General features: G+C 38.8%; 4 protein-coding genes across 6 annotated transcripts; 2 read left to right on the top strand and 2 right to left on the bottom strand.

Moving 5' to 3' along the window:
- Window positions 1-195: 195 nt before the first annotated feature.
- On the bottom strand, window positions 196-3,650 carry LOC135170007 (programmed cell death protein 2-like). Its single transcript, XM_064135499.1, has 5 exons — window positions 3,430-3,650; window positions 2,777-2,995; window positions 2,039-2,530; window positions 1,584-1,966; window positions 196-1,380 (listed from the first exon to the last, which is right to left on the bottom strand). Exons 2-5 carry the CDS (start codon window positions 2,885-2,887, stop codon window positions 1,119-1,121), a joined length of 1,248 nt encoding a protein of 415 aa, XP_063991569.1. The 5' UTR covers window positions 2,888-2,995; window positions 3,430-3,650; the 3' UTR covers window positions 196-1,118.
- On the top strand, window positions 3,251-9,271 carry LOC135169981 (CCAAT/enhancer-binding protein zeta). Of its 2 annotated transcripts, none has more exons than XM_064135452.1 (4): window positions 3,251-3,389; window positions 4,726-5,868; window positions 6,239-7,331; window positions 7,875-9,271. In XM_064135452.1, the coding sequence occupies exons 1-4, from the start codon at window positions 3,384-3,386 to the stop codon at window positions 8,408-8,410; spliced, it is 2,778 nt and encodes a 925-aa protein (XP_063991522.1). In that variant the 5' UTR covers window positions 3,251-3,383; the 3' UTR covers window positions 8,411-9,271. The 2 variants fall into 2 exon arrangements, with proteins under 2 accessions (XP_063991522.1, XP_063991523.1); XM_064135453.1 differs by lacking the exon at window positions 3,251-3,389 and adding an exon at window positions 3,788-4,284.
- LOC135170027 (chromobox protein homolog 1-like) lies at window positions 8,864-12,674 on the bottom strand. Of its 2 annotated transcripts, none has more exons than XM_064135520.1 (4): window positions 12,515-12,674; window positions 10,926-11,035; window positions 10,619-10,850; window positions 8,864-10,210 (listed from the first exon to the last, which is right to left on the bottom strand). In XM_064135520.1, exons 2-4 carry the CDS (start codon window positions 11,019-11,021, stop codon window positions 9,984-9,986), a joined length of 555 nt encoding a protein of 184 aa, XP_063991590.1. In that variant the 5' UTR covers window positions 11,022-11,035; window positions 12,515-12,674; the 3' UTR covers window positions 8,864-9,983. The 2 variants fall into 2 exon arrangements, with proteins under 2 accessions (XP_063991590.1, XP_063991591.1); XM_064135521.1 differs by lacking the exon at window positions 12,515-12,674 and adding an exon at window positions 12,227-12,398.
- A 1,127-nt stretch (window positions 12,675-13,801) lies between these two features.
- Window positions 13,802-16,292, top strand: LOC135170317 (isocitrate dehydrogenase [NAD] subunit gamma, mitochondrial). The gene is made up of 2 exons (XM_064136022.1): window positions 13,802-14,267; window positions 14,986-16,292. Exons 1-2 carry the CDS (start codon window positions 14,049-14,051, stop codon window positions 15,928-15,930), a joined length of 1,164 nt encoding a protein of 387 aa, XP_063992092.1. The 5' UTR covers window positions 13,802-14,048; the 3' UTR covers window positions 15,931-16,292.
- Window positions 16,293-16,531: the final 239 nt, after the last annotated feature.

The following is a 16,531-nucleotide window of genomic DNA, read 5'->3' as shown; positions in this document are numbered from 1 at the left end:
TTGGGTGCTTCTTGATGATGAACTGTTGACGTTTCCAATTTTTAATTAAAGATCGACAAACTGCTCTCATCATTTTTTTTCTTTTCCATCAAATTTGTATAAGATTTGAAATTACGACGTTAACAAAATCCTGCCAATAATTTCGATAAATCGCTGATTATTTATTCAATAGATGAGTAAATAACGATACTGGACTCTCATCACCCCATTTATTTCTATTTACATCTAAAAAGTATACTTAGACGAGTTACACTGAGTTATGGAATCAGCAATGAAGTGGTGGAAACTGATAAATGACGATTTGCCCAGAGTGCATTCCCTGATTGAAATAATGAAATCCTCAGCTCCACCACTGCAACACTGGAATGAACGTTCGATGAAACAAAACGTTTATTGACTAGTAAAATTTGATTTCTCAGGCCTCGTATAATCCCAGGTCTCACAACCCATCCAGACAATTAAATTCAATCCCATCAGATAATTGATCTCCGTCTCTGTTAATTGAATTAAGGACATAGTTCAACTGTTGTACTTCAAGTCGTAGTGAAGTGGCGAAACGTGTAACAATAATTGTTTAATTATCGTGATGATGAGTCGATTGAGCACAAAATGGCAAAAGATTTTTTTTTTTAGAGAATTCAATTCTCTTGAACGTGATGGAATTCACTGAATCTGGTCATTACTGGAGTAATTAAATAATTGTATTTCACTGGGAGCAAGAAAATTAATGAGAAAGAAGACTAATTATTGATTAAGAATCAGATGACTACGAAAAAATGAAAATAATTCACAAGTTGGCTATCACATTGTCATCATTTCTTTATCTCATCTTTTAGTCAATAAAAAATATGCTTTCGAATAGTTAATTAACCTTCTAGAATAAAAGTTTTTATGCTAGAGGGCTTGGTAATGACCAACACTTTGCAAAAATGTTTTTTCAATCAAACAGTGATTCTCCAGAAGCTGCTTTTTCCCACCTCCCAGTGCATGTTCCACGTATTCGCCAGTTTCAAAAGCAAATGCATCTAGCGGACGGACTCCTAATGCAAATCAAAAGAATTCATGGAAGTTCTACATCTTGGAATACTGAATTCTTTATCCCCTGTGTAGCAATTAAACTAGAGTCTTTCAGCCTGGACGACGACGTGCTCCTCCTTGAAGGCATCACTGGGTGACCAGCAGCTCCTGGAGCACGTGAAGACTAGGACTGTCCCAAACTCCAGCTGGAAATTGCGGTCGATGCTGGGAGAGAGTTTCAGCTTTGGAATTATCGTTGGAAGAACTTGGACCTCGAAGATTCTTTCGCCACCGCAATGTCTACAGAAACCTGATGAGCTCAGAGGAGTGAGGAGGAGGGCTGATGAGTTATCTCTGCAGTACCTGAGAAACGAGTGGACAAGTCAGTTATTATCTATTTCGTATACTCTTTCAAATGATTTTTTTATAAAAAAAAAAGATTTGTTTAATAGTTATTTTTTCTTCCTTTTTAGCAGTTTTCCTCCTTGATAAAATATCCCAATTATTGGAAAAACAAAATTACAAATTCATTAATGAACTTTTGATTTATTTGATAAAGCCCTCACCTAATTAACTGCCCAGGATTCTTCTGTATTCTGCACTTGAAATGATGGAACATCTCATCCCCATGTTTAGGAATACTTTTTTCGTACGCTTCTGGATTAGTATCCATTCCCCTCACCTCCTCCGCCCCCGCAGACTCCGGGAGGTGCATCTGGTATTCCCTGGCGAGATCCCTCTCATGTTGAGAGACCTCCACTGAGAGATCCTCCTCCTCCACCCACATAAATACTTCAGTGAAAGTGAGGTTGACAGGGGCGTTTGGGTCGTGATGCTGGAAGGGGTTGTGCGTGACTTCCTGGAGGAGGTCCACGAGGTTGCACTGGGGCTGGGTGGGAGTATCGATACAAACCACCTCTGATTCCTCACCCTCAATCTCCGCTGATGCCTGAGAAAAGGGAAATAGCGATTTTTCATCGATTATTTATTGAACAAAAAATGTTTGTTGCTATTATCCTACCTGAGGTGAATCCAGTCTCCCCACGGCTCCACCTCCCACTGGACTCTCCACACTAGCTGGACTGTTGGCATTGGGATCATCAACCCTCATGTTGGACAGGTCCTCGGTCAATTCCTCATCAGTGTCCCCAGTATTCATGAGGAGACTCAACTTGGTGGAGTCATTCATGTTGTTGCCATTTTGCTCTGAACTGTTGTCATTCCCCTCGTCGCCCCAGTCGTCAGCGCCTGACAGCCAGCTCGTGGTGGGTGGTGTGGACACTGGGGCTGTCTCAGTCGTCATGATGCTCTTCTCCTCGAGGAATTGCACACGCAGGCAGGTCCAACTGTCGTGTTGATTCCAGCAGTTGGGATTTATGCAGGTGAAGATGTACAGTGTTCGGTGGTAACGAGAACTCTCCAGGGGTGCGTACAGCTGGAGGGCCAGAAGCTGATTCAAACCACAGAGACGACATGCCGGGGATGAAAGAGAATTCTCGTTTATGGGGAAGTCCTAGAGATGAAGAAATAGAAATAGTTTTTTAGTCAATTCCAAGTCATGAACTCAGAGAAAAATTCTCCATAAGTTCCTCCAAAAAAATTAATATTCCTAAAAAAATATTAATAATGAATTAAATGACAGACTTCCAAAATCGCATAGACCAGCATCTGAACTTCCAAATGTGCACTAAAGATAATTAACCATGAATCCACTTCTCTTCATAAATTAATTAATTCTCTGGCTATTTTATGAACTCACCGGTTTCCCTCCGATCTTATTCGTCGCAAAATTCACCAGAGACCGATGTTTCTCGGTGACAAACTCGTCCTCATACCCCAGATACACTCTAGCTCGATTTTTGCAAGCCATTGATGATGTTTGACCCCCAATAATTCTCCAGTCTCGCCAGATGCCTCGAATCCTCGCCAGTCAGTCCCTCCAGCAATTTCACTGCCCTTTCCTTCCCTCCAGGATCACCTGAACAATGGAGCACTCGTGCAATTATCCAACCATGCGAATTGATGTGCGTCAGAACCAGGTGTTCCCCAACGCGTGCGCCTCTTAACTTAATCTCCACTGGCTATCGATTTTAAGTCTTTCAATGGAGTTTAACTTGAAATTTATTGACATACGACGAGAGTCTCTCGTGATTTAACAATTTTCCCGATGATTTTGCGACTATATATTGGAGGTTTTGAGGGGGGACGGGATTAGGATGAGATCCAGGCGCCTTGGAGACCTTGGAGATCAGCTCAATCATGTGGGAGACCATCTCCAGACGTCTGGTCATTGACAAAGGCCCTGGGTGTGCATATTGGCCCCTCATGGAGGTTACACCATCGACATAATTATCATAAATAACGAAATGATGGTAATAACAATTTTTTACGACAATTAACCATAATTTTTACCAGAAATTGTTGATTATCTTAGTGCAGACGTGTTTGAACCAGTTGTAGTCTGAAATTCCTCGTGCGCATGCGCTGGCACCCAGCCAAAATGGCCGCTGAACTCTCGGGCGAACAGGAAGCCACAATGTTCCTGGCCGGTGGGGATTAGTAAATGGAAAAACGAACTATTGTACATAATTGTATATCGTTAGTAGATAATTGTACGAGTAATTATTTTGTTTGTAGTCCCGTGAATAATTAATTTCTCTCCATTTTAATTTCACCTATGATGGCGAACTAAAGTAAAAAATCAACTTTTTTGATTGAAGTTTAGCTAGTTTTGTAGGGAATCGTTTGTAGACCACGAATATGATGATTTGCTTGTTTGTTCATAGCCCAATCATCGAATAAAATCGAATAAGGATTGTGGGGGGGCCCAGAGGTCACCACGTTCATGATTCATTCAACAATAAATGAGAAACTATCGAAACATTGTAAGCTCAGTACAAACAGCTACTAATTTAGTACAAACAACCGAATTAGTTTATTTCTCGAAAGAAAATCACCTGTTGGCTATTTATATAACGAATAGAAAAAAAAATTGAACTGAAGTGCTGTCGCAGGATTGAAAACTCGGCCTGAGGGTAGCCACGTGAGGAATCAATGAACTCAGAATTTCACGTCGGTTTTTAAACAATATTTACTTGAATCGCCGAAGCAGTGATACCCCTGATTACCCTACACCTATTAATTAATTAACTATAACGTGTTTTGGACGATAAACGTTTTGTGACATTAGTTAAGATTTATTGAAGTGACTTCAAGACCTCGAGGGGAATGTTTATTTGTTTTCCATAGGTTAACTCAAGCCACGAGGTACGCAGTTTCATATTGTTACAATTTTCTATTAAAAAAACCCAAAACTCCTAAAAGCTTTTGCGATTAAATTTGTAGTTTTTCCAAAGACGAGGATATTTTCTCATACCACAGCATTGTTTATGTGTTCATTCAAGACATTTTAAATCAGTTGTAAATATTTTAATATTACAACCACTTGAACTGGTTTGAGAAAACACTTTATTCGTCTCTTGACAATAAATAAAAATTTTGTTTATGCAATGGTTTGCTTGTAATAACATTTTCACCCTTTGATACATCAAATGATTCTTGATGCAAGTGAATTTGATAATTTTTTTATATGCAATAACAATTATTTCACTATTTTATATTTTATAATCTCCAACTGAACCAAAATTCTCCTTTTTTTCTCTTCATTTATTTCGTCAATCATTAACAAAACTCATCATTGATCTCCAGATGAACAGTCGATCAAAGGACATCATCTCATTCTCGTCTAAGAAATGGTACGACGAGTACCCGAAGACCCCAGGTCCCCAGGATCCAAACAAAACCGAAGTAGAGATCCTCGACCTGAAAACCGAGGCTAAAAGGCACTTGGAAGCGGAAACAGCAGCTTATCAGCTAAAAAAATCCAAAATCAAAGACTCGGAGTATGACTGGTTGAAGACTGCCTCCCAACGGGGAACCCTGAAGGACAAAGTAGCCGCCTCAATCCTCCTCATCCAGGAGAACCCAAAGTACAATCTTGCCCGTCTGGTGGCTCTCGTGGCCCAGGTGAAGAGCCTCTTCAAGGTCTTCAAGCAAGGGGAGCAGGAAAGAGCCTCCAAGAAGCAATCCTTAATCAACGATGTCAGGGATCTGTTCCTGGAAGACCTTCTCCACCCCGAGTTCAAGCTCCTCAAGTTCGAGGAGCAGAAGCTCTCGGAATTGCCATCAGTCAACGACTTCGAGGCACCAAAAAACCAGAAGTTCATTCCCAGGAGTCGACTGATGGCTCACTGGTACTTCGAGGATCAGCTGAAGGATCAGTACGAAAAATTGTTGACTTCCCTGTCATCAGTGGCTGCTGATAACGTCGAAACTAATCGTGAAAAAGCCGTTGGAGTGATGACTGATCTTCTCATATCGAATCCTGAGCAGGAGCAGATGATTCTTGACTTTCTGGTGAATAAAATTGGTGATCCCAAGTCCAAGGTCGCTGCGAAGTCTGTTTTCTGTCTGAATAAATTACTTCTAGAGCATCCCAACATGAAGCTGGTGGTATTGAAGCGAATTGAAAAGCTCCTGTTCAGGTCCAATGTCGCCCAGAGGGCTCAATACTACGCAATTTGCTTATTGAGCCAGTTCGTCCTGGAGAAGGGGGACACAGAGGTTGCGACAACACTCATTGACGTTTACTTCGCTTTCTTCAAAGCTTGTTTGAAGAAGGGCGAACCCGACAGCAGAATGATGGCCGCCATTCTGGCAGGGGTCAACAGAGCCTATCGGTTTGCCGATCTGGAGACCATCAAGATTCATGAACATATTGATTCAGTTTACAGGGTCGTTCATGTGGGGTCTTTCAATGTCGCGTTGAATGCACTAGGACTGTTGCATCAGGTAAAACTATTAGTTTTGCGGAACAAAAACATTTTTGTTCGTTCAAATAATCCAATCCTTAAAGGATTCAGTAACGAAGGGATAAAACGAGATAACTCACTTCTGACTATTGACCAGTTTTTGATGAATATCTCGAAATCTAAGGGAGAGGGAATAATTTTTGTTATAACCTTTATTATGGAGTGAATTGAGTTCTACAACAAATGTCATTATGAAAATTCCGCTATCTCTCGTAGATTCGGAGATATCCTTCAAAAACTCGGGTCAGAAACAAGTCAACTTATCCAGTTTTACTACTTCGCCATTGAGTCATTATTTATTTCCACCAATAATTGAAGATAATTATGTTCATAATAAATAATTATTATAGGTAACTAGCAATAACCCAAGCCAAGAGAACCGTTTCTACACAGCTTTCTACAAGAAGCTCCTGGATCCCCAGATAGGAACAGTCTCCAAACGTGCAATTTTCCTGAACCTCCTCTACAGAGTAATGAAATCCGACAAAAACACGTCTCGTGTCTACGCATTTGTAAAACGAATTCTGCAGGCCTCGATGTATTTCCCCGCCTGCATGGCCTGCGCGACACTCTACTCAGTCTCCCAGCTGTTCAAAACGCGAAAGGACCTCAGGCAGATGATCCTGAAGCGTCCAGTGGTCATAAAAATCGAGAAGGAGGAGTGCGAGACCTCCTCAACCCAAGAAGAATCTCCCACGACCTCTGAAAACTCTGGAAGCAAAAGCAAGAAGCCAGAGGACGAGGGGAAGAACCAGGAAGATGATGAGTCAGACGATGATGACGAGGTTCAGCATGTGACGGACAGCATTGTCCTCTCGAACGTTGTATCAGCACCACCAGAGCCTTCGGACCCCGAGGAAGGCGACAAAAAGGACATTGTTAAGATCGAAGAGGACACAAATCCCTTCTATGATCCCTTCGCAATGAACCCCTTGAGGTCTGGAGCAGTGAAGTCATCTCCAGCTGAACTCATCGCCCTCTACTCCCACTTTCATCCGAGTGTCTCCCTCTTTTCGCAGAAAATGATCGAGGGAAAGGCCGTAGACTACTCCGGGGATCCTCTGGAGGATCTCACGTTGATCAGATTTCTGGACAGGTATGTGTTCAAGAATCCGAAGAAGCTGGAGGCGAAGAAAGTGTCCAAGGCGAATGATCCTCTGGCTGTTCGAGGACAGTACACACCCAAGGGCCTCAGGACTCTGTCTGTCGACAGCGCAGCGTATCTCAATGAGAGGGAGGAACGCATTCCTGTGGATGAGCTGTTTCTTTATAAGTTTCTGAAGAGGAGAAATGAGGCCAGGGGGGTCAAGGAGGAGGAGGACGATGTCAGTGACAATGACAGTGTTAATAGTGAGGAGTTCAATGCCATTATGGATAATTTGAAGGGAAAGGATTTCGAGGAATTGGATATTGCTGGAGATATTGGAGCTCAAATTAAGAGAGGTAGGAGTTACGGTGATTTTTCCTGTCTTTTCTAATTTTCATTATGGGAGATTTACGAAGGTTTTATACAGTTTGATACGGATTTTTTAGGAAATTCAAATATTTTCTATTATCAAATTTGTCAATTGAAGCACAAAAGAACGATTGAAACTTGATTTGAATTTATTTTTATTATTAAGAACGTCCAAGCATTTTTTACAAATTGGAAAAGTTCAAGTTTCATGAATTAGAAAATTTATTGCAAATCATTTCGAAAATTTAATAAATTAAATACACGATTGACTATCATTATGAAAGAAAATTGAATGCAAAATAACTATTTGGAAGTCTATTGTTATTTTTTAATAAACATAACTATATAATATGCAATATTAGAAGCATTTCTCAGGTGCAAAAAATTCAACTTTGTTTTTTGAGTCATGAAAATTGTTTCTAAAGATTTATTTTCCGTTTATTAATTATTATTTTAATATTATTCATTATTTAAACAAATTTCTCATTTGCTAAACCATTCATCGTTGTGTATATTGTTTCGTCCTCCAGGTGGTCTCAAGAACATTGAAAACGACGAGGATCAAGACGATGACGACGACGGATCTGAAGCTGTAGAAGGTAGTGACGAAGACACGGAATTCTACAACGATGATGGCGAATCCTTGGATGAAGCTGACCTTGGTGACGACAGCGACTTGGATCTCGACGAACTCGACGATGACGCCAGTGATATGGAGTTCAATGACTCAGACGACGAAGGCCCACCCTTGAATACCAAGGGGTCCAAGAAGTCCAAGGATAACAATCCTTTCCAGAAGTCGATGAAGAACAAAGGAATGGATAACGTCTTCATGTCTGCGGAGGAATTCGCGGAGATGCTGGAGGAACAGGGGAAATCGAAACACAAGTCTGGAGGATCCAATACACTCAGAGATGCTGATGGAGCCAGTGCTAAGCAAATTGATTGGGAGATTAATCGACATCAGAAATTATCTGGGAAATTTGGGGGAAACAAACGGAAATTCAGTCATAAAAATGGATTTCAAGGTCAGAAACACGGTAAAAAGTTCAAAAGGAAGAACTAATGTAATCGAGTAATGAATTGGAAAGAATTCAATTGTTGAGTGTTTTTTTATTTTTTAAAAACAATGAACTAGTTTTTGGAGTTCGAAAATTCTCTGCGGATTATTTCAAAAACGGAAAGTCCAGATAAAATTGTTAAAAGGATAATCTTTTTGTGATTTGCAATTTGTATTGAGAATTTTTATTGCGGTTTAACAAATAAATATCTCGTGAAAAAAAACTCCAAGAAATCTTTTTTGTAAAAATTTTAATGGTAATTCAAAAAAGTCAACTACAGCAGGAAAAATCTGACGTTTGCAAAAAATTTGTTGGCCTGCGATTTTCTTTCGCGTCTTTCAAATTAAATAAAGTAAAAATTAAAAAATTGAAATTTATGTCTACTTACCTTCATTAAATCCTCAGTCCTCATTAAGTCTCGCCAATAATTAACAGATCAATGACTTCACAAGACAATGTTTTGCCTTTTTACATGTCAATGGTATTTATTTTACAGTAGAAGTTTTGGAAATGTATTTATAATAAATCGAAAGAAAAAAAATTTCCGCACCTTCCACAACTTAAAAAAAATAAAGTAAACAAATCCAGAGCTCTCGTTTGTACTAAACATTAATGAAATAATTTTTAATGATAAAATTTATAAACGTTGAAAAATGTTGAGATATCTCACGTCATCCTGCGGAGATAATCCTCATTCTACTGCATCAATGATACTCAATTTTTTGGAAAAAAATGTCTTACCTATTCAACTCTAAATTAATGTACTAATGAATAATTAACCTAGGATGAAACGACCTTTGTTAATCAATGAACATATCTCTAGTCCGTTGAATTTCAAATTACCAATTTCAAAATAAAAAAAATAATGAATATTTCAGTGAACGATTAACAATTGGTACTTTTTTTTGAGAATCAAATTGTAAAAGTCGGACTGGGTTTTGTCCCATGCATCGAATCCCATTGATGATAACCACTAATCTACGAGTCAAATTCCTAGAAATGTAAAACAATTCAAGTCGATTTGACATCGAACTTCTCGACTATTCTATTAGTTCACATATTTTTCAAAATTTTCCTTCATGATTTAACGGATTGAATGTATTTTGAGAAATATAAATACTTTTTGGTGATTCATTAATGATCTAATTACGTTTGTAAAGAGTTATTTCAATTCATGAACGAGACAAATCGACTTAATTCGTTAACAATTTCCCAATAAACCGATGCTTTTGAAATATATCGAAATATCATTTAGAAATGATTTCTTAAATCTACGTTCATATTTTTTTTGTTTTATTATTAACTGGTAAAAAAAATATCGATATACCGTTTGCCATCCCTTCATTTTAAACTCGTAAAAATTGCAATCAGTTGATTTGTTTGGAGCTCAAAACCGTTTCAAAGATAATTCAACATTTATTTTTATTTTCTGATTTTAATAATTAATTGTTTAGTTTGAATGTTTTACTTTAACTGCTAATAGTTAGATGTCGTTTATTATGAGTCTGTTTTTCTGCGGAATCCCTAGATATGACAAATCTTAAAACGAGCTGTATAGGTGTATGGAAAGGCTGGGGGCTACTCTGGGTCGGCTTTATTGGAGCCTTCCTCGTCGTGCGTGGGGCTGTGCCACGTGAGTCTCTCCTCGTAGAATTTGATAACGATTTGGGGACACTTTTCATTGGCAACGCGCGCCGCTACGAGGTCTGCATCGTCAGTGCCTTTCCATTTCATCAGGAACATGAGCTCGCCACTTGAATCAGTTGCGCCAATGATTCGTTCTGGTTCCAGACCTCTGTCAAAGCCTGAAATGAGGACATTTATGCAACTTAATTTATTAGTTCTTTAATAGAATTTTTTTGTGAGATTCACATTCATAGCCAGACATATTTGTAAAATAGCTAACGAATCACAAATATTTTAGCTGCAAAATCATTTAGGAAAAAAAATTGGAGACATTTTATTTCTTCTTTCAAATTATTATGAATTTCGCGAAGAAAATATTGTAAATATTCTTTCAAAGGGAAATGGTAATTAAACGGGATTATCCATTGAATAAAATAACGATAAAAAATGTTTATCGCTTCGAGTTTTGAAGATAAGAAAATTCCGAGTTTTTAGGAATCCAACATATGAATGGAAAAATCATGAATAGACATATCTCCTGTAGCTCCAAAAATCATTTAACAATCAACAACTATCTCGACTCTTACCTTCTAATTTCTTATCATCAACGCTCTTTTTCTTTGGCTGTGTTGGAGTGGGTGTACTGGAGCTCTTCCTCTTCTTGGACTCCTTCTCCTCACGGTGTTTTCCACTAGCCGCCTCCTTCTTCTTTCGCTGCTCCTCAAACTGAGCAATCAGATCTGGACAATCGAGATTCTCCTCGGGTTCCCACGTGTTCTCGTCATTTGAGTATCCTTTCCACTTCAGGAAGTACTCAACCTGGAGATAGAGCCAACAAGTTAGACCATCAATCACAATAAACATTAAATAAATAAGTAATGAAGTGAAATATACTTTTCCATTCCTCATTCGCCTGTCCAAAACCTTCTCAACACTGAACTCCTCCTCAGTCTCGGTCTCATTGACTGGTGAATCCTTGGATTTACTCATTTTTGGCCTTGTCACTGTGAAAAAAAAAATAAACAAGTAGGGAATAGCTCTTGCCTTGAACACAGTATAGGTATTTTTATCACATATGATTTATTATCTCAGTTTAATAAATTAAAGCCGGGGGATTATCTTTTTAACGTTATCTCCGTTATTCCGTAATTTCCATAATCTAATATGTATACTATTTACTACTGTGTTACATCATGCCCGAGTTCCTGGAATTTATGATTCTACAATCGATAAAAAGTAGAAAAAGGAAATGACAAGTGAATGAGTATAATTTTGCAACAACAAATTCTACCGTCAAATGAACCTTTAGCAAAAATATTGTTTTTCGCGTAAAAACTTTCCAGTCTTTTTTCCATTTTTTATTATTCTATACTCATCATTTTTGGAATCTTTAGAGTTACGTGAAGTGGAATACCAGTTGGAGATCATTTTAAATTATAAAAAATAAATAATTATTCAGCATGGACTTAATTACTCTTCCCTTGTTACTTTGATTTCCTTCTCACATTTTTCACATTTTTTTTTTCTTTGTTCAGTGCTCTCTCTCTCTCTCTCTCTCTCTCTCTCTCTCTCTCTCTCTCTCTCTCTCTCTCTCTCTCTCTCTCTCTAAGGATTAAAATAAACCTTAATCACTTCCCTAATGTCGATTAGACTCATTAGGATTTATCACTTCACATCCAGCAGGAAATAAAACTCAGATAACATCCAGAAAAATCTACAGATGCATAAAAACTGCATCTGGTACCAGGAAACCACTCGAGCCACATTCACCCACCGTAATAAAGACCCTAAAAATCAATTGGGTTAGAAAAATAATGAATTGCGTCGCAAAATGCCAGAAAAATAACTGAATTTCGTTCTCATCCGGTTTCCCTTCGACACTCAAAGCAAAAGTTATAAAACGTTTGTATCGTCTAACGTAATAACAATTCGTCGAGGAGGTGAAACAGAACACCAGAGATGATAAGTGATTCTACGTGTGCTTGACTTTCTGGTTAGTCATCACAATAAAAAAATTCCAATCGCCGAATGATGGTTTCCAACCCCCAACAGTTTGAGGAATAAACAAACGAAGGGAGCTGGTCTAATTAGAGCCTTATTATCATGTAATAAGGGTTGAAACTAGCATACCACTGATATTATGATGAAATGTTTAATTTATGATGTGCACAACACGCTCGGTGGGATTAAATTACCGGTTATAATGCACCCACTGCAGTCGGGGTTGTCCACAGGTGCTGATGACTCCTGGGGAATATGTTGAATATTGTGAACAAAGGGAGCAAAACCCTCGAAACAGTTAACCACCGATTGTCGGAGGCGATTTAGGGGACTGACCAGGAAATAAAGGGCTCACCAACGAGATGTAATGATCAACATGGTGGGCAAAATGGCGGTAAAACCACCGGGGACATATGCGTTTCAGCTATCAACTGATTACTAACTCATTTCCTCCTGGGAAAATTGGAAAATTCAGTACTCACGATTGTTTGAATGACGATTGAAGTCCAGAAATATGTCCGGGTGATTATTTAATGTATTTTATTCACGTAATTCAGCGGATTATAATACACCAACTACAGACGCTGTCTTGTGTCCTCGCTACTCTAGCACTTCGGCGTCGTCTGGGGCGTCTGTTCCTTGCCGCGAAAATGTTTGGGGGAGTGCCAACATGGCGGCAGGGAATAATGGCCGACCGGATGCCGATATGAAATTTGAAATTTATGTGACACGATTTTTACTCGCATCCTCAGCGATTTTTAGTTTCAATTAATTATTTGTAATAATTTTCATTAGATTTTTTGTAGATTTTGTCATTTTTCTATTATCATTTTTTTAATGAGCAAAATTAGGTGAATAAATGTTGATTGAAAGATTTTTTAAAAATGTTATTTGTCTTGAACAATTGGTTTTTATGGGTTTTAAGATCCGAAATACTTTCGTTCGCTCGTAGAACCTTTTCAGTGGTTTTTCCAAACGCCCATATAACGACCGAATGTTAAAAAAACCGGAAGTGCTCCAAAAAATTTGACAGCAAAACACAGTTTACCCCCTCCACTCGTAAAACAAAACCTCAAAAAACGCAAAATATCTTTACACAATGAAACCACATTTTTTTGGATTAAATAATTATTTCAATCACATCAGGCGATTTTGAGATCTCATTTACCGATAAAACAGTTTCCTTCCAGTTACCGACTTCAAAGCAGACGTACCAACGTATCATTAGCACATCAATAATTAATTCCCTGATGAAATCACATTAGAACGTTTGTAAATCATTTGGGATGATTGAGAATTCAATTTCACAATTTGGGAGTTAATAGTTTTTTCGTAATTAGAATTTTTGTTAATAGGGTATAGTTAGCAAGCGATATAATCGAATATTAATCAAATTAAGATAAATCAATAGGAAATCGTTTGGGAAGATCAGCAAAATAAATATCCAAGTTCAGGAATGAACCGTTATTTTTTAAATAAATTTTTTTCGATTTCCGGAAAAGGGTGGGGGTACACTTTCGCACGATAGGTCGCCCTCGTTGACGGAAAAATTGGCGGGAAATGTTTAAACATGAGCTCGAAGTCAAAAATATAATACTCTCAAAAATTCAGGTAATTACAGTAAATAAAATTATATAAAATGTAAAACTGTGATTTTCCTTCATCAAAGTAAACAATTGGCGAAATAATTTCAATTGTAAAAATATTTTTCTGTCCTTTCCCTTCTCACTCCCTCCGCCGATAACCCAAATCCCTGCTAATTCTTAACCCCCGAAAATTGTTATCCAATTGCACATCTCCTCGTACATCATCGTCATTTTCATTTGTGGATTACCCAAGAAGTGCGAATACTCTCTTCACTTCCCCGAAGGTCCTTGGGTTATTGGTTAAAATAGACACACTGCATAAGAAGCAGTGGGTCAAGTGTCTCGATCCCTCTGAAACCCCCAAGTTTTCTACCAAAAAAATCCTCCCTTGAATTAAAAAATCAAGTTGTTGCATTAAAATTTAACAATAATGGCTGCACGTTCGTTGGCGAGATACGTCCAATCAAGGGCTATTACACCACAAATTCACCGGTGTGCAACATCAATGTCTGCCTTTGAAATTCAACACAGAACACCGACAATCAAGAAGATCATGCCAATACCGAAGGCCCACTACGGTGGTCGTCATGCTGTGACACTTTTACCTGGAGCTGGAATCGGTCCCGAGCTCATGGGATATGTTAAAGAGGTAAATTATCGTCACACCATCAATGTTTTTAAAGAGTTAATTGCATTAATGGGTATTTACAGGCTCCAAAAACAGGATGAGAAAAAAAAGGTGAAATACCACCTCCGAAATGTTTTTATTGAATCGACAGGTTTTTACTTTTTGATTTTTCTTTTATTGGATAGAGGGGAAAAGGTAATCGAAATCGAAGACTACGTTTCGATTAATATTTTTTTGTTATTCTGAGGAGCTGCTGACACTTTTAAAAAATATTTTTCTTACAGCGATTCGATTGGAGATTTTTGGAGATATATTTGGGGCCTTTTTTTATTGAATAGTCGTAAAAAATGAGATAATCGAAGGGAATCGAGAAGAATCGAATATTGAAAATTAATGTACAATTAATAATATTACATTTAAATCTGAAGTCTTATCGTTAAGATTATCAAGTACTAAAGGGAACTCAATCCGTTTGACTATTGACCCATTTTGTATGAATATCTCTGAATCTATCGAAGATAGCAAAATTGTTATTCCGACCTTTTTTATGCACCTCACTGAACACTACAACAATTGTCATAACAAACAATCCGCTATCTCCCTCCCATTCGAAGATATTCCTCAAAAACTCACTTCAACTCATTTAATGTTACCCCTGCCCCACTGAAATAATCTCCAGTTCTCCAAGGTCCCCAGTCTATTGTCATCCCCCCAGAACTCACCATCACCCCCATTCCAGGTATTCAGCTACGCCGGAGTCCCCGTAGACTTCGAGGACGTCGACATCGATCCAAACGCAGACGACAACGAGGACCTGGACTACGCAATCACGTCAATCCGTCGCAACGGTGTCGCCCTAAAAGGAAACATCGAGACTCGTTCCCGCGAGGCTGGCGTTCTCTCTCGCAACGTGGCCCTCCGCAACGAGCTCGACCTCTACGTCAACGTCCTCCACTACGTCTCCTACCCAGGTGTCAACTCACGCCAAAAGAACATCGACATCGTCATGGTGCGCCAGAATACCGAGGGTGAATACGCAATGCTGGAGCACGAGTCTGTCGATGGAGTTGTCGAGAGTATGAAAATCATCACCAGATCCAACTCCGAGAGAGTCGCTCGTTACGCATTTGAGTATGCCAAGCGCAATGGAAGAAAAAAAATCACAACTGTTCACAAAGCGAATATCATGAAACTGTCGGACGGTCTTTTCCTGGAGACTGCAAGACAAATAGGCAAGGAATACCCGGACATTCAGCTCAACGACATGATCATTGACAATACCTGCATGCAACTCGTCTCCAATCCTCACCAGTTTGACGTCATTCTTACAACAAATTTGTACGGCGCTATTGTCTCAAACGTTGTTTGTGGACTTCTGGGAGGTGCTGGCCTCCTCGCTGGTAAAAATTATGGGGATCACTACACCATCTTCGAGCCAGCGACACGCAACACTGGTGCTGCCATCGCTGGTAAAAATATTGCTAATCCCATTGCCATGCTGAATGCAGCATGCGATATGTTACGTCATCTGGGTCACAAGACACACGCCACTGTCATCCAGACTGCCATCAACAAGACCATTAATGCCGGAGTTCACACTGCTGACCTGGGGGGCACTGCCACTAGTCGGGATGTCGTTGACAATGTTCTCAAGCACATCAAAATTGCCACGAGTGAATTTTAAATGGAATGGGAGACATTGAGGAGGGTGTAGGATGGTTGGAGATATTAGAAATCAATTGACATTTTTTAATATCTCATTATTGAGGTTCACGACATATTTTTAATGTCGATGAACTAATTTAGAGCTGATTTTTGACCTTTTCGACACTTCAGAATTTAGAACTGCACAATTGTTGAGGAGAGGGGGACCCGGGGAGCCCCGTTGTACAGTTTAGAACGCTGATTCGGAGCTTTTTCAGAGGGGAGGCTGTTTTTGATTCAGGGAGGCTTTGTAATATATGCATTGTGATCGATTAGTTGAACTAAGTCATTTTTTCCCAGTCATTGTAATTTCCCGGACTAATTAAACCAATTGTAATGTTAGTTTTGTGGTTTTTATTTATTTGGGTGGCATATCCGGGGGAAACGAGGATTTTTAATGATCAGATTTAATTAATTATGGATTTTCTTCGGTAATTATAGCGGAAATTAATTAGTCACTGAAGCTAGTGATATTATGGCAAAGTATGGAAAATTTTTTTGGGAGGAAACGGGTTTTGTATGTGAAAGCCAAATGAAAAAAATTCGGTACATTTTTTTTTATTGAAAAAAAAAATCAAAAT

The sequence above is a fragment of the Diachasmimorpha longicaudata genome, chromosome 16, assembly GCF_034640455.1.
Source record: "Diachasmimorpha longicaudata isolate KC_UGA_2023 chromosome 16, iyDiaLong2, whole genome shotgun sequence".
Taxonomy (NCBI): Eukaryota; Metazoa; Arthropoda; class Insecta; order Hymenoptera; family Braconidae; genus Diachasmimorpha; species Diachasmimorpha longicaudata.
The sequence above is the reverse complement of the archived record's forward strand: the minus strand, read 5'-3'. Positions and strand labels throughout refer to the sequence as shown.

Coding starts and splice junctions, on each gene's coding strand:
- LOC135170007 (XM_064135499.1), bottom strand. CDS start 2,887: ATGGCTTGCAAAAATCGAGCTAGAGTGTATCTGGGGTATGAGGACGAG. Junction 2,531..2,776: donor ATAAGATCGGAGGGAAACCG/GTGAGTTCATAA, acceptor CTTCATCTCTAG/GACTTCCCCATAAACGAGAA. Junction 1,967..2,038: donor GGAGACTGGATTCACCTCAG/GTAGGATAATAG, acceptor CCCTTTTCTCAG/GCATCAGCGGAGATTGAGGG.
- LOC135169981 (XM_064135452.1), top strand. Junction 5,869..6,238: donor CACTAGGACTGTTGCATCAG/GTAAAACTATTA, acceptor TAATTATTATAG/GTAACTAGCAATAACCCAAG. Junction 7,332..7,874: donor TGGAGCTCAAATTAAGAGAG/GTAGGAGTTACG, acceptor TTCGTCCTCCAG/GTGGTCTCAAGAACATTGAA.
- LOC135170027 (XM_064135520.1), bottom strand. CDS start 11,021: ATGAGTAAATCCAAGGATTCACCAGTCAATGAGACCGAGACTGAGGAG. Junction 10,851..10,925: donor GGCGAATGAGGAATGGAAAA/GTATATTTCACT, acceptor CTCTATCTCCAG/GTTGAGTACTTCCTGAAGTG. Junction 10,211..10,618: donor TGATGATAAGAAATTAGAAG/GTAAGAGTCGAG, acceptor TCCTCATTTCAG/GCTTTGACAGAGGTCTGGAA.
- LOC135170317 (XM_064136022.1), top strand. CDS start 14,049: ATGGCTGCACGTTCGTTGGCGAGATACGTCCAATCAAGGGCTATTACA. Junction 14,268..14,985: donor TCATGGGATATGTTAAAGAG/GTAAATTATCGT, acceptor CCCCCATTCCAG/GTATTCAGCTACGCCGGAGT.